Source organism: Diceros bicornis, chromosome 17 (genome assembly GCF_020826845.1).
Source record: "Diceros bicornis minor isolate mBicDic1 chromosome 17, mDicBic1.mat.cur, whole genome shotgun sequence".
NCBI classification, from domain to species: domain Eukaryota; kingdom Metazoa; phylum Chordata; class Mammalia; order Perissodactyla; family Rhinocerotidae; genus Diceros; species Diceros bicornis.
In genome coordinates, this window is record NC_080756.1 from 11,733,512 (window position 1) to 11,750,000 (window position 16,489).

The following is a 16,489-nucleotide window of genomic DNA, read 5'->3' on the forward strand; positions in this document are numbered from 1 at the left end:
CTACCAGCTCCCAAACACATGCTCTGTGCTGAGTGCTTTTCGTGCCTGATCTCAGGGAACCCCCATATCAGCGCTGTGATGTGGGTGCTGTCTTGATCCCCACTCTGCAGATGGAACTCAGAGGGCCACGGAGACTATGTAACTCGCTCAAGGCCACCCAGATAGTAAGATGCAGAGCTGGAGCTCAAACCCAAGGCCACCCACTGCCAAGCCTGCGATCGTAACATTGTGTGCTGAAGACTCGTCTGTAGTCTCCTTCCCCCACAGGACTGGACACCCCTGCAGGATGGAGCCAGGTCTGGGTTCTCTCTGGTCCCCGAATGGCAGCGGCACACAGTGAGGAGGATGGCTGGCCGCCCGAGTGACTGGCATGTGGACAGGCCCACCCGCCCGGCCAGCCCCAGGCGCCCACCCTGGTTGGTGCAGTTGGCGTGCGTCTCGTCGCTGTAGTCCCCGCAGTCGTTGTCCCCGTCGCAGGTCCAGTGCTCGGGGATGCAGCGCCCGCTGTTGCACTTGAACTGGGTGCTAGAGCAGGAGTGGCTACAGCCGGCCTCGTCACTGTTGTCCCCACAGTCGTTGTCTGGGGGGAGGCAAGAATGGGAGAGGCGAGGAGGGGTCAGCAAGCAGCCTTCTCTCTGACCCCAGCTCTGGGCCCCCACCCCCACCTCCCCATTCCCCGCCTCGGCCCACCCCAACCGCCACTGAGAAAACAACAAACGGAAAAGACACAGAAACTGCATAGACTGCAGCATGCACCATGGCCCCCGTGGGGGCAGGAGAGACTGGCGGGCTCCAGGAGGGCCCTTCCCTGAGTCCCGAAGGCTGGGGGAGGCAGGGTGGGGGATGGGGACAGGATGCGTTCCTTTCTGGTTCTGGCAGGGTGTGGGAACAGGGGTCTGCTTACGTTAGGGAAAGGCAGGGACTTCTCTAGTTTTGGAGGGAGAGAGGGGCATGGAGTGTAGGTGAGGCCTCTCTGCTGGGTAGGAAGGCTTAATCAGGCCCAGCACTGAGCCTGGGCATTGCTGGGCTTGATGCCCTGGGTGCCGGGCTCACAAGGGGCACCACCTGTGGCTGGGAAGGGTCAGGGGCCACTTCCAGAAGGCATCTGAGGGTGACTGAATGAACGTCCTGCTTTCCAGGCCTCTTGGGTGGGGGCTACGGGACTTCCCTCCACATTTTCAGGATGCTTGAGAAGACTGGGGCTTGGCTGTCCCCCTTGGGTTGTGTTCCTGCCTCTTTTCCAAGCGGATCTGCTTCTCTAACTCTCTCCTCCCACTCTGTCTCGATCCTGTCCCCACCTCTCTGTCACCTCCTCTCCTCTGAGGGGTTCCCTCTTCCCTCTCTGCTTCTTTCCCTTCCACTGTTTCCTTTCTCCCTCTGTTGCCTCCCTCTCTCTCGTCTCTCTTTTGCTTTTCCTTCACATCCTAGGAGCTCTGGGGAGGGGAGCTGCCTGGGGGTCCTGAGAGGCGGCCGAAGCCAGCTGGGCTCTGGGGGTGATGGTGCATGTGCTTCTATGCACTGACCGGCAGGCTCAGGACAGGTCTTTTCGTCAGAGCCGTCCCCACAATCCTTCTCTGAAACACAGAAACCGCCAGGGCAACCATTGGCACGCGAGACACAGCAAAGATGAGGGGCAACGTGGCGCTGACCCAATATATCCTCTCACACGTTAGTCAGGGCTGGAGCCACTGGTGAACATGTCACAACACCACACGGACACAACCACAGCCCTGAGACGGCACACACATAACGATCCACAGACCCGTGGGTTCAGGGCTGACATCGCCTGGTCCATGGCTGACCGCCAGGTGGGCTCCTGAGCCTGGAGCCGGAGCCTGGAGGGTGTACCAAGGACCCCAGGAGACAGGGTTTCAGGGAGAAGGGAGTTGGGCACTGGGCTCTCCTTGATCTGCCCCTCTGCCCCTTCTCACTCATCCTCCCTGGCCCCTGAGCCTCTGCCGGAGGATGGGCAGCTCAGGCCCTGCCAAGTGAGAAATGGCTGACCGGAGATGGACAGAGTCTCCCCTGCTCCATCTTGGTTCCCCAATGCATTTCTGGCTCATCCTTATTTCTCCCAGCCAACCCAGTGGGACTCCAGTGAACTGGAGGGAGTCCCTGGCTGGATTCTAAAATTGCTTCACCTCCCACCCAGGGTCTGGCTGAGGCTTCTAGCTTTCCAAGGAATCAGGGCAGGGAAGGGAGGCAACTCTTACCATTGTCACATCGCCAGTTGATGTTGATGCATCTGCCATTGTTGCAGGTAAATTGAGTTAGGGGGAAGCAGGTGGGATAGGCTGTCAGGGAGAAAGAATAGTTGAATAGGGCCCTCAAGACTGCACAGCATCGTGGAAGTGAGCAGGTAGGTGCAGGGTCCCTCCCGTAACCAGCAGCCCTGAGCCCGGCCAGATAGGGGAGGGGAGGCTAAGTGGCCGTGCCTCAGCCTGAAACTCTGCTCGTTCACCCCTACCCCTCTGAGCATCCTTTTTTCAAGCTACTAGTTACCAAACACTGGCCCTGTGCTGAGTGCTTTTCATGCAAGATCTCACTGAACCCCCACATCAACGCTGTGATGGGGGTGCTATTATGATCCCCACTTTGCAGATGAACCTCATAGAGGCCACGGAGATTAAGTAACTCGCTCAGGGCCACCCAGGTGCTAAGTTGCAGGGTCTTTCCAGCGCCTCCCCCCAGGGCACGTTCTCATGGGCTCGCCCTCCCCAGTGCCAGCCTGGCCTTCCTGCTGTCCCTCTTACCACACGAGGCTGACTCATCAGAGCGGTCCCCGCAGTCATCGTCCAGATCGCACGTCCAGGAGATGGGGATGCAGCGGCCACTGGCACAGGAGAACTGGTTGGGTGGGCAGGTGCGAGCTGGGGACAGGGATGGGTGTGAGTGCTCACGGTCCTGTCCTTTCTCTTAATTTCTTTTTCTTTCCTATTTTCTCTGCCTATCAGCAAGTCTTCCCAAGGGCCTCAAAGCCATTTCTCTTAGAGACATCCAAAACCACCGATGTGGTCTCACACCGGGCACTTCACCCCATCTCTCAAGGGGTCTCTGGATCCTCCAAGGAAAGATCCACCTGCCCGGCTCGTCATCTCTAGTCTAGAGCTGCTCTGTCCCCTGTGGGCTCAGTCCTCCGGCTCGGGGCGCCATCCTCCCTTGCTTTCCCCTGAGGCCCCTCTCTCTTCCTTCCACCCCTGTCTTCCCAGCCTGGCTCCCCACCTGCCTGCCTCCCCGACTGAGGGTTGCCCAGGGTGGCGACGCCCCACCCCACACCTGAACAGGTGGCATTGGACTCGTCTTCGCTGTTCCCACAGTCGTTGTCCCCGTCACAGAGCCAGCGGTTGGGGATGCACCGGTTGTTCTCGCACTTGAATCGGTCCGAGGGGCAGGTGTGCTGATCTGGGGGGGAACAGATCAGGGGTCAGCGAGGGGGGAGGCCTTCACCTGCTGCCCTGTGGCCTGTGGTCCCCCCAAGAGGGCAGGTGGGTGACTCACGGCAGAGGGCGGGAGCCTCATCACTGTTGTCCAGGCAGTCATTGTCACCGTCACACCGCCAGCGCTCCTGGATGCAGCGGCTGTTGGCGCAGGCAAACTCGCCAGGCTGGCACTGGGGCGGCGGCACGTAGGACGGGTTCGCTGTGGGCACCACAGGGCAGAGAGGGAGAGTCAGACCCAGAGCCTGGGACAGGTGCCGAGCCTCTGCACTTGGCTGGTTTTAGTCTTTTAAAATAATATGCAGACAGTAATTTTTCCTGGTGCATAATTCTTCATGAACAGCATGAGAATACAGCAGCTTCCAAGGAGCCAAGAGCCCCCTGTACCTTTATCCCTGCTGAGAAGACCTCTCCTCACCCCCTCCTGCCATCTCCACAAACTGCCCCTTGGAAGTCATCTCAGGGACCCCCAGGGCCCGGCTCTGGTCGCTGGACTTTTTCCTTCACAGACGCATCACCTCCACCAGCAGGAGTGAAGACAGGCCCCAGAACTGCGCAGGCCCCGGCTCCTGGCCCCCAACACTCACCCCTCACCACCGCCACCTGTCTGGGCTGTGAGAGGAGCATCCAGTGCCCCTTGTCTGTGTTTGCATCTGTAACCTCAAGAAGCCCAGGACTCCCGGTCAGCCCGTCCCCGGACCCTACAGCTCTGCCCATCACCTTTCTGACCCGTCTCTTATCCTTCTCTAATCCCTGAAACTTCCTGTGGGTCCCAGAGTCCATGGACTCCTGGGCACCTGGAGATGCCCACCGTGCCCCTCAGTCCTGCTTCCTGACTCTTCCCCCCTCTCCTTCCTGAAAGGTCAGCGTTGGCCTTCATGTGATTAGACTCCACCACCCCTACTCCTATGGGCCCCCAGGCCACTCCCCGTCACCCCTAATGGCTGAGCTCCTGGTTCAGTGTCATGTTCTCGAGTCACTCTTGCATTAACATGTGGTGATTTCAACGTGTAGACGATCCTTCCCTCACCCTGGCCCCACACATCTCCTCCCCGTCAATGCTCCTGCCCTCCTCCTGGCCCCAGTCACGCACTCTTAGCTCTATGCGTAGGCCCACGGACCATTTTCACTTCTGGGAGTCTATCCTAAGAAAGCCAGACAGGATGTGGGAAGGCAGGAGGGGGTGCGAGATGGCAAAGCGGGGAATTAAGAAATGGGCTCTGGTCAGACTTCCTGAGTTCGTATCCCTGCTCTAACCTTGGGCCTCAATTTCCTCATCTGTAAATTGGGGATAATAACAATACAATCCCTCCAGGGACATATATATATATACATATATATTTTTTTTTTGCGAGGAAGATTAGCCCTGAGCTAACACCCGTTGCCAATCCTCCTCTTTTTGCTGAGGAAGATTGGCCCTGGGCTAACATCTGTGCCCATCTTCCTCTACTTTACATGGGATGCCGCCACAGCATGGCTTGACAAGTGGTATGTCAGTCTGCGCCAGGGATCCAAACCTGTGAACCCCAGGTCACCGCAGCGCGTGCACTTAACCGCTGCACCACCGGGCCGGCCCTACAGCAATATTTTAAGGAGTAAATAAGCTACTGTGTGGGATGTGCTTATAACAGTGCCCAGTCCATAGTCTGTGCTCAATAAATGTTAGCAGTGATTACAACAAAAACTGGCAAAAACCACAACAACCAGCAGCAGAGAAATGGTTGAGTAAATTATGGAACGTTCACTAGATGAAAAATATTTCAGCCATCAGGAATTCTGCTCACGTATTCATGACGTACCGTCAAGTGACGAGAGCAGGAAACAGAACAGCATGGGCAGCACGATTCCATTTAAGGTAAATGCATCGAGAAATATTTAGGGGGGTGTTCCCCAAAATGGTTACAGTGGTATCTGTGGGTGGTAGAATTTGGTGTGATGTACTTTCTCCTTATATTTTTCTATACTGTTTATTTATTTATTTTTACAATGAGCATGACCTACTTTTATTAAAAAATGAGGGTATTTAAAACAATGCAAAAATAACACAGAAAATGCTGTAACACATATGAGCCAAAAAGGGCAGAAGACGTTTTCTATACAGGGTGATTGCAGATATGTAAAACCCAACAATATAACCCGCCTAACGAAAAAGGGATGCTGTTCAGTTTATCACAAGGCTAACAATATAGTGGTGTTTGTAGGTGGGATTTGAGCTTTTTTTCTATTCTCTAATTTCCAATATTGAGAACTATTTTTTTTTTTTTGGTGAGGAAGATCGGCCCTGTGCTAACATCTGCCAATCCTCCTCTTTTTGCTCAGGAAGACTGGCCCTGGGCTAACATCCGTACCCATCTTCCTCTACTTTATATGGGATGCCGCCACAGCATGGCTTGCCAAGCGATGCGTCAGTGTGCACCCGGGATCCGAACCGGCAAACCCTGGGCTGCCGCAGCGGAGCACGCGCACTTAACAACTTGCGCCACCGGGCCGGCCCCGAGAACCATTTTATATTGCTTTAATAATGAGGAAATAAACGTAAAAGAAGAATATTTTCCTTTTTCCATGGCTGTCCTGCTCATCCCTCAGTTTCCCCTAATCTTCATGCGCCCCAGACCCCCCCATCCCCTGTTCCTCCCTAAGCCCCCTCCTGGCCCCCAGAGCCTTCTCTCCCCACATCCCTCACCTCCTACTGCACCCACAGGGCCCTCTTTGCCTCCTTTGACTCTGATTGGACCCTGTGGCCTCCTCCTGCTGGGGTCTGCTCCCCTGCCTCCCACTCCAACTGGGCCCCTCATACCCAAGCAAGTGACACCGTCTGTGTCCAACACCTGGTCCTCGGCGCAGGCACACTGGCGGCTCCCAGGGGTGGCCAGGCACAGGCTGTTGCAGCCGCCGTTGTTCACCCGGCATTTGTTGGTACCCACTGTGAAGGAGGGGCCGCAGGGAGGGGAAGGGGAGGGGGGAGGGCAGGGAATGGGTTGTAGCAGGGTCAGGAACAGCCAAAGAGGGAAGATGAGAGGATGGGTGGGGGAGACGAGAGGATAGGGGAGGAGATGTATTAAAGTGAGGAGACAGAGAGAGAGGAAATATGGAGAGGACAGTGAACATGTTGGAGAAGAGGAGACGCAGGCACGGGCAGGAAGCGGGACGAGAATAGAGTCAATTTGGGTTGGAGGCCTCTCTTCTCGAGAGCCTCAAAAGTCAGAGCTAAGATCCCTGGGCAACACCTTTACCCCCATAGGAGGCTCACACCCCCCATCTAGGTCCCACCCTGTCCCCAGCCCCAGTCCCAAGGGTACCTTGCTGCTGCTGGGCATCATACATGCGGATCTCAAAGATGGGGGGCCGCTCGCTGCGCAGAAGGGTCACAGTGGGGGGCGCGCCTCCTGTACCCCGTTCCAAGCGGTAGACACTGCCACTCCGGTACTCGGTCCAGAAGAGGTAGTTGCCATGGTGACACAGGCCAAAGGCGTGGTTCAGCTCAGGACCCTCGTACACAATCTAGGAATGGAGGGGAGGTTACCAAGAAGCTGGAGACAAATGGGGTGCCTGAGGGAGGCCCAGAGGCCCAGGGGGATCACTGTCTTGTACACTCATTTGTCCCTGTTCTGGCTGTGGGTTTTGTTTCCTCCACTGGCCTGAGGGTGATAGCTTTGCGCACAGCGAGGTGCCAGACCCTGAACCCAGCAGGATGCTGATGGGCTTGTCCATCCTGTCCTCTCTCAGGCTCATTTATGTTCATTCATATTCCTCCAACACACACACACACACACACACACACACACACACACACACAGTACTAAGCAGACAGCCAGAATTCATCCATTCATTTCTTCACCCAACAAACATTTGCCAGGATCTTTTTTTTTTATAATTATTTATTTATTTATTTATTTATTTTTTTCCCCCAAAGCCCCAGTAGATAGTTGTATGTCATAGCTGCACATCCTTCTAGTTGCTGCATGTGGGATGCGGCCTCAGCATGGCCAGAGAAGCGGCGCGTCGGTGCGCGCCCGGGATCCGAACCCGGGCCGCCAGCAGCGGAGCGCACGCACTTAACCGCTAAACCACCGGGCCCGCCCTGCCAGGATCTTCTAAGGACCAAGCTGTGTAGGCACTAAGAAATGAGACAGACATGGTCTCCGCTCTGAGCTGCCCATGGTCTCATGGAGCGCACACACGGCAGTCCAGGGTGGAAGAGGGACAGCGCGCCAGGCAAGGAGGAGCTGGGTGGAGGCAGAGAGAACTGCACGAGCGACGGCACCGAGGGCAGCACCCTGTGACATGTGCTGGGAATCAGAGGCGGCTAGCGTCGCTTGTTCAGTGTCAGGATGCAGGGAAGAGGGGGAGAAATAAGACCACAGAGGAAGTCGGGGCTGTATCACAAAGGGCCTTAGATGCCGTGAAAGAGCTCGGTCCACACCTAGACGTGCACCCGGCTCATGAAGCCACTCAAACGAACAAGCATACATATACGCCATCTCCAGGCATCTCGCACTGGTGCAGAGGCAAACAGTGCAGGCACACACCAATGTGTGTTGTGTGTATGTGCACAAACATGCCGAGAAGCACACAATGTGTATATGCAGGCGTGCACACAGGTGGTTAAGCCTGCAGACAACACGCACAGTTACAGATACACTAATGGAGGCAATCCTCAAACAACACAACCCACGAGACACCAAGCACACAGACGGACGCATCCATAGGTACATAGGTAAACACACGTGAAGCACACAGGCCCGGACATGCACAGATGTCCACACATCCACACACACAGAGCTTCACCCACGCACAAACGTGGTCCACGCACACAGGAACACCCACACACAGGTGCACGCCTGCCCACCTTCCGGTCTGTGCCATTGAGCAGTATGGTCTCAATGCGGTCATAGAAAGCGTCCACCCAGTAGAGGCGCCCAGCTGGGATGTCCAGGCTCAGCCCATTGGGCCAGAGCACTGTCTTGGAGGTGACGAAGACGTCTCGGTGTGAGCCGTCCATCCAGGCCTTCTCCAGCCGCCCTCGCCGACTGTCCTTGGGGTCCTCCTCCCAGTCCGTCCAGTACATCCACCTGTGGGCAGCAACTGGTCAGCACCGCACAGGCCACTCCTGCCATCAACAGCCTCCCCTGTGACCCCAATCCAGGCGAGCTGCCCCAGAGCCTCTCACAGGGGTCTTCCTGCCCCGCTCGACCCTGGCCCACCCATTTCTTTCATTTGCTCCTCCATTCAGCAAGTATTTGTTGCGGGCCTGCTGTGAGTCGGGCACAGGTCTGACACTCGGGGACCTGTCAGAGACAAGGCCCCTGCTCTCCTGGAGCGCACGTCCCACCCAGGGAAACAGAGAGAAAACAAGTCAACCGAGAAGGTCACACACGTGGGAGAGTGATATAAGCCAGGAAGGACAGGAAGCAGGGTGCTGGCATGGAGAGAGACCGGGCAGCATGTGGGGAAGGCCGCTCTGAGGAGGTGGCATCTGAGCTGAGCTCTGAATGCTGAGAAGGAGCTGGATCTGCAAGGATCTGGGAGGTCCAGGCAAAGGGACTCCGAGAGCAAAGCCCAGAGGCAGGGAGGGAGGAACAGAACTTTCAAGGGCAGGAAGTGAGGTGCAGATGAGGTCAGACGAGCTGCAGGCAGACCCCGTAGGACCCCAAGCCTGATAAGGAATGTGCGTCTCACTCTCAGGGCAAGGGGAGCAGCGGAGGGCTCTGAGCTGCGAAGGACAGTCACATTTCTACGTACGTGTTTACAGCATCACTCCCATTGCCCTGAAGACAGGACCCCTTCTCCCCTCTCAACCTCCCTTTCTTGCCCAAGCATCCCACCCAGGCCGCCCTCCCTGTTCACTCTCTGTCTCATCCCCACTTCTGAGACCCACATAGTTCCTGCTCCCACCACCCCAAGGCCCTGGGAGGACTCACCCATTGAGCGGATCCACCACAATGGCCCTGGGGTGTGTCATTTTGCCCTCAATTAAAGTCTTGCGGGTCTGAGCAGCCTTCTCCAGCCTGGCCACGCTGATGGTCTTCTTGGGCCCATCATCCGTCCAGTACAAATTGTTCCCCATCCAGTCCACAGCCACACCCTCCACATTGTGGATGCCTGTGGGGGATGAAGGGGGCAATGACGGAGAGCCTTAAAGGAAGCTCCAACCGCCCACCTCTGACCCATGGGATACAGGCACACTTGGCTACAGGGAATGCAGGGAGCCTCCTGTGCCCAAGACGCTGTGGGGGATGGGGATGGAAGTTGGAAGAAGGAGCTGGGAGATCATTTGTATTGCCACATCTGTGTTGGGCACTAAATCTGTCAAAACTGCACACAGCAGCCAGGAAACCTCCGTGGCAGATGTGGCTCTCTTGTGAGGGCATGTCTGGGCCTGAGCTGGGTGGACAGCTGAAGCAACATGCACATGGCTCTGGGCACAAGGGTGATGCCACGTCCCAGCCTAAAAATCCTGAGCTAACATAATGAATAAATCAGGAAGTGATTTTTCTCTTAGTCAAAGGCTTCATCTCGAGCTTAAACAGCAAGTTCCCCTGGCATAGAGAACCCCAATCTTTTCCTGATGAGGAGTTACTTCTGATTTCCCCAAAGTCTCGTGATTGCTGACTGCTGAGGTTCTCTGAGCTGTGGTGGGGGGTGGGGAGTGGGGAGCAGCACAAAGCGGGTAACTGCATCGGCCAGATTGGTGGTTAGGGCGCCCTGTCCTGGGGGCCTGAGGGAAGGTTTGGGAATTCCTAACAGCCGGCAGGAAAGGGGCAGAACTCAGGAGCTCAGAGCCTCCATGCAGATGGACAGTCAGAAGACAATGCACTGTTGACCTGCTCCAGCAACTAAGAGGGAAAAACTGGATTCAACTCACAAAACACAATTTTTGCGGGACATGTAAGCATGCAGCTTTCGGCAGTGTGAGCCTGGCTGCACAGACCCTGTGCGTGCACTCATGTGCTGGTGCGCCGCTCCACTTCAAGGCCTCAGGCCTCTCTCAGGCTGCGTGCTGCATGCAGCTCCAGGGCTCAGAGCCAATGGCAGAGAGATCCTGAGTTTTCCCAAGGGCTGGCAAGGACGGCCCATGCTGCCTAACCCATCCATCCTCCTACTTCTTTTTGGCTCAGCCAAGAAGGGGGTCACACAGGGGTCAATCTGTCTATCCCTTCATCTCCACGCCAACCAGCTCAGCCAGCCAGACAGCAGGGGACTCTCCATGCTGAGAGGGCACCGAGAAAGAGATGCCTGGGCCCCAAATGGCTTCCTGTCCCAGGTGGGCTGTGTGCCTCGGGAGTCCCATCCGCGCGCCTCCAACTTCAGGGGTCCCTACCGTCCTTCAGGATGGTCTCACGCTCAGTGCCATCGATCTTCTGGCGGCCAATGAGGTAGCTAGTGGTGTCGGCAAAGTAGATGAAGCCGGTCTCAGCATGGAAGTCCAGGGCCCGGGGGTTCATGAGGTTCTCGATGGGGATCATGTGCTCATCTGGGACCTTGGCCCCCATATCCATGCCCCGGATGATGCCTGGCCGGCCCTTGCCATACACAAGGAACAGCTCGTGCTCCGGCTCTAGGGCAGACACAAGAAAGGACACAAAGTCAGACACATGCGTGTGTGCACACACACATACCAACACCCAGCCTCGGGGGCTGTGGCCCAAGGGGCTGCAATGCCCGGCTGTACTGGGTCAGGGGATTTGGGGGTGGTGGGGGCTCTGGGTCATATGGACAGACATATAAACATGCAAGGCCCAGGGGACAATGCCCTGGGTGTTTTACTTGCCCCATAGGGGTGGGAAATGGGGCAAGGGTAGCAAGTAGTACGTTTCCAGTTAAGAGCCCACTGATGGGTAGTGAAATTTCTGTGGCCCAAAAGGAGCATCTTCAAAATATGTTGGAATATGATCACTTTTGACCACTTCCTCTGCTACCACCCTAGTCTAAGCCACATCAATTCTTGCCTACCTCACAGAAATAGCCTCCTGCCACTTCCCTGCTGCCCATCCCCCATCCAGCAGCCACCGTGATCTTTTTACAAACGTGAATCTAATCATGTCACTTCTTTGCTCTAAAGTCACCAAGAGCTTCTCACTCCAGTTAGAATACACTCCAACCTCCCATTCCTCATCTCCCATCGCTCACACGGCTCAGTGCCACGCCCCCCTGCCACGCTCCCAGCATGCCAAGCTCCCACTGGCCTCAGAGCCTTGGCACTGTGATTCCTTCTGCTAGAAATGCTCTTCCTTCAGGTAGTCACATGACTCACTTCCTCACTTCACAGAGAGCTCGGCTCAAATGTCAACTCCACAGAGAAGCCTTCCTCCCTGACCACTGTATCCAAACTGTCATCACCAACTACTCTCTGTGTATTTTCTTCCTAACACCTAGCACCACCTGAAGCTATAGTTCTTGGTTCATCTGTCTCCCTACCAGACTGTAAGCTCCGTGAAGCCAGAGAAACCATCTATCTCATTCTCTGCTGAATCCTCACTGCCAGGACAGTGCCAGACACATAGGACATGCCCCCTAGATACTTGTTGAATGAATGAATGAATGGGCCACTTTATGGTCTTCTGTGGAGCCTGAGTGGGATAGTGGGAAAAGCCCTGTTCTCGGATGCGGGTTCAAGTTCTGTCTCCGTCCCTCATGAGTGGTGAAACTCTGGGTATGTTCCTTCAACTCTCTCCATCTCATCAGAAGCAGCTGGGCTGTGGGGAGGCAGACAAGGACACCCTCCACCCATCCCAGCAGGCACGCCCTCCTTCCCTGTCACTCACTCTTGCATGACTTCCCATCACTGCCCAGGCTGAAGCCGGAGCGGCAGCGGCAGGTCCGCGCCTTGTGGCTGTTGGCCAGCAGGCAGATGTCGGAGCAGCCACCGGGCTTTCCGTACTGGTCGTTCTCACAGGCGTGGCTCCTCACTGGGGGCAGCGTGGAGAGCTGGTCAGGACCCTCAGAGGCCCTGTGCCCAGGCCTTGAGAAGGCTTCCTGAAGTCTGACCACATTCCCTCCCGCTGCGGTCTTTGTGCCTGTTGTCCCGTTTGAGGATTTGGAAGTCACAGGACTGGAATTCCTCGGCCCCGCCATGACCTAGCCTTCAGACCCTCGGATGGGGGCTTCCATGGTCAGGGGAGAGAGTCACACAGTCGTCCACGGCCAGGTGCTTCTACTTGAGACCGGCCAGGGAATGAAGGGGGGCAATCTACGTCACGAGCAGAACGGGGAGAAGAGCTCCCCAGGGGCGGGATCTGGAGGCTGAAGGGCAGGAAGGGGCTGGCAGGGGATGGTCAGGAGCCAGGGGAGGTAGTCTGGGGTAGATGGCTAGAAAAGCAATCTCGAGATGAGAGAACCAGGGGTTCCCACAGGAGGGTCCCTGGAGGGGCTGGGGAGCCCCACTCACCTCGGGGCTGACGCCGCTGGTGGTAGATGTGGAGGGCGCCACCCTTGTCCACACGGGTAACGACCTGGTAGTCGGTGCTGTTGAAGCGGTTCACGCGGATCACACTCGTCTTCTGCTGGGCATTGGCATTGTCCGAGTTGGTGGCGTAGAGATAATTCTCGAACACAGTCAGGCCATACAGATGCTCGATCTGAGACAGGCAGGCAGGAATGGTCAACATGAGGAGAAGGGAATCCTCCCTCCACTCCTGGAGATCCCTTCAGCTTCTCATCCAAACTTCATTATTTACATTCCCAAATTCATTCCACAGTTGTCTAATTCCATGCTTTACTCCTATCTCCTCTGGCTGGACTGTCCTGCTCTTGAGATCTTTACTTGTCAAAGTCCCACTCATCCTTCACAAAGCATCTCTTTGAAGAGCTTCTGGAACCTTCTAACCAGAGACAGTCTCTCCTTCTACACTCCATCTCTCTGGCTGTTATCCACTGTCTGGTGATTTGTGGACTTACCCCACCCACTCCGCTTAAACCCTTTGAGGGCAGGAGCCACTCCCCCTACAGAATCAGGCACACAGTAGATGATGGCATGATTTTGGACTGAATTGGAGTTGGGCGCTAAACTCTGTCCATAGAGAACATTCACATTCTTAGCCTGACTCTAGTCCCCAGCTTTGGGAGCACTGAGAGGACAGACTCGCCCCAAGCAAGTCTGTAACAGCCCCCGCTACCCACATAATTTATCTAGGGTACCCAACTGTCCCAGTTTGTCCAAGACTAAGGGGTTTGCTGGGGGTTTATGGGACTCTCAGGGCTAACACTGGAGCAGTCCCAGAAAAACAGGGGTGGTTGGTCACCCTAATTATCCCAGAATGGAGGCGCCATCTGTGAGCCAGCAGGGCTTCTAGGCTAAGTTCAAGTGCTTCTTCTAGCTGTGTAACCTCGGGCAAATCACTTAACCTCTTTGAACCCTGCTTTTCTCATCTGCCAAAAGGGAACTGAGCCACCCACCTGCTCATCTCCCGGACGTTGTTGTAAGGACTAAATGATAAAAGGGAAGTAAAGGTGTCTCTAAAATGACTGTTCCCATTACAGCGGAAGCCGGGTCCTCTCCTTCCCTGAAGTGCTCATGCCCCCCCAAGTCCCCACCAGAGGGCTGGGGGCAACCATGCTCCCATACTGTCCGCCCCCTTACTGGGAGGCCTAGAGAACGGCTTCCCTGCAAAGGCTTCCTCCTCACCAGGATGCCCTGGATGATGGTCTGCCGGCCCTTGCCCTCGTAGTCCACCACCTCGATGTAGTCCAGGTAGGCGTCGGCCCAGTAGACGAGGCGGCTGACCAGGTCCAGCGTGATGCCGTGAGGAAACACAATCTTGCTATCGACCAGCTTGGTGCGGTTCTGCCCATCCATGTCACAGCGCTCCACCTTTGGGATCTGCCCGTAGTCGGTGAAAAACACCTTCCTGTGGGCAGATGGCCCATTAATCAGGGGCTGGACTTTGGGCACCCTCCCTTCCACTCTGGCCTCTGCCTCCCCCATTCCAGGGCCTGAACCCCTGCCTGCCACTCTCACCCCATGGCAGGGTCCAGTGCGATGCCCTTGGGGTTGTAGAGCTCCAGGTCTAGCAAAGTGACACACGTGTCCCCGTTTCGGTTGCAGACAAAGATCCTATCATCAATGTCATCCACAAAGTAGAAGTTGCCCGTCAACCAGTCGATGGCCATCTGTTCTACATCTGGAGGGTGTGAACGAAAGAGCTATGAGGGGAGGTCCTCCCACTGACATGCCCACCCTTTGCCCATGCAGAACCTTCCGGAAGCCCACCTCCTCTGCGGCGCCCCCTTCACCACCCAGGCTACAGCTGTCTCTCCTCCCTGAGCTCCTGTGGGAGTTACGGCAGCCTCACACTTTACCTTGTGTTCTTTGCCACCTTTCCACCGATCTGGTTTCTCCAAAGAAAAGTCCCTGAGTATCCTCCCACACAGCTGGCTCCCCAGGCGAAGCTCAGGGCGGGCACGCAGGGGCACTGGGTAAGCACTGGCTGGCTGGACGACTGACAAGCTTCCCCAACTTTCGCCCTTCTGTGAACAGTGACTGTCTTCTTGGGGTATCAGAAGGCTGTGAGGACAGGTCCACTAACTCATTCCAATATTTTTTAAAATCTGTTTTTACTTGAGATGAGAGCACCTGGGCTGACTAGAGCACCACACATCTTTGCTTTTGGCTGGACTTGACCAACTTTGTATGGTAAGTCGAGTCATCTCATGCCAGCCAGGGTACTGACTGGGAGCTGTACAAGCTGCGTGACTTTTAAAAATGGAAAAGCAGGGGGCCAGCCCGGTGGCATAGTGGTTAAGTTTGCGTGCTCCGCTTCGGTGGCCCAGGGTTCGCAGGCTCAGATCAGGGGAACGGACCTACACACCGCTCATCAAGCCATGCTGTGGCGGCAACCCGCATACAAACTAGGCGAAGACTGGCACAGATATTAGCTCAGGACCACTATTCCTCAAGCAAAAAGAGGAAGACTGGCTACTGATGTTAGCTCAGGGCCAATCTTCCTCACCAAAAAAATTAAAAATAAATAAATAAATAAAAACGGAAAAGCAGAGCACCCATTAATAAATCTAATCTGAGAAAGAATGTCAAATACAGGACCCACAGAGATGGAAAAGGGAAGGCCAGTGGTGGCAAAATGTTGGAACCAGTGACATGAGCCAAACTTCCTCTACTCACCACCATCCCCCTGTTTCTTCCATGTCCCTATTGCTCAATTTTCTCATGTCCTGGGAGGGTGGGAAGGAGCGGGGAATAAGATATAGGGCTCGAGGAGAGAGACTATAGGAGGAGGGCCATGAAAGGACTCTAGGGTAAACCGAGGCATGGCTCAGAAACAGGGGGAGCGTCAGAAGGGTGTGAGTGGGGGAGGAGGATGGAGACCAGAGGCCCACATTCAGCCTATGCCATGGGTCTGGAGGAGACCAAAGAGGCCAAAAAGGGCTGAAGAGAGTAGAGGTGGGGCAGGGGCAGCGGAAGTCTAGGAGGCAGGAAGTCTGGGGACAGGGAGGACCCCTGCTGGCATCCTCTGGGCCCCTCCTCTCCAGGACCCACTGGCTCCCATCCACCTTCTGCCCCCTCCAAATGCCACCATCAGAAGTGATGTCTCTTGCAAACTGAGAAATTTCCAAGACAGTGACTCTGGGACCCCTGCCTTGCATGCCACCACCACCAATCTCCCCAACAGGTAAAGAAACCTTTGGACGACCTGCCTTTGGCTGAAACTTACCCCCGCTACCCACACTCAACCCAGTAGGGATTGTTCTGCCCCACTCAGCTACAGATATAATGACAGGGCATTCTGTTCAACCCTTCCCTAGTCCTCCCCGCTCCCCACAGGGATTCAGGGGCTGTTTCCTAACGGTGGGTGGGGGTGGGGGGTAAAGGGAACAGGAACGTGGCTCCCAAGGAACTTGGCCAGGCCCTGACACTGACTCACAGTCACAGGACTCAGCTGGAGGAGGAGGGGAAAGAGCCAATTTGAGGCCCTTATCAAACGAGTTTCCTCTTCAGGTCCCCCCTGTTAAACCCCACTCCAAGGTGACTGGAGAAAGAGGTCACAGGGATGAGGTGTTACCCCTATAAGTCTGATGCACCCCCAAACCCAGCCACT

The 16,489-nt window shown here is 55.8% G+C and overlaps 1 protein-coding gene across 1 annotated transcript in view; it reads right to left on the minus strand.

Annotated features, from left to right (window-relative positions):
- Positions 1 to 16,489, minus strand: part of LRP1 (LDL receptor related protein 1) — an 80,770-nt gene that overhangs the window by 41,169 nt on the left and 23,112 nt on the right. Inside the window, 14 exon segments of the mRNA XM_058557863.1 lie at positions 413 to 580; positions 2,214 to 2,294; positions 2,754 to 2,870; positions 3,277 to 3,402; positions 3,499 to 3,639; positions 6,235 to 6,360; positions 6,737 to 6,938; positions 8,287 to 8,509; positions 9,359 to 9,539; positions 10,759 to 10,995; positions 12,203 to 12,346; positions 12,826 to 13,015; positions 14,062 to 14,284; positions 14,395 to 14,557. Coding sequence (XP_058413846.1) covers positions 413 to 580; positions 2,214 to 2,294; positions 2,754 to 2,870; positions 3,277 to 3,402; positions 3,499 to 3,639; positions 6,235 to 6,360; positions 6,737 to 6,938; positions 8,287 to 8,509; positions 9,359 to 9,539; positions 10,759 to 10,995; positions 12,203 to 12,346; positions 12,826 to 13,015; positions 14,062 to 14,284; positions 14,395 to 14,557 — 2,322 coding nt within the window.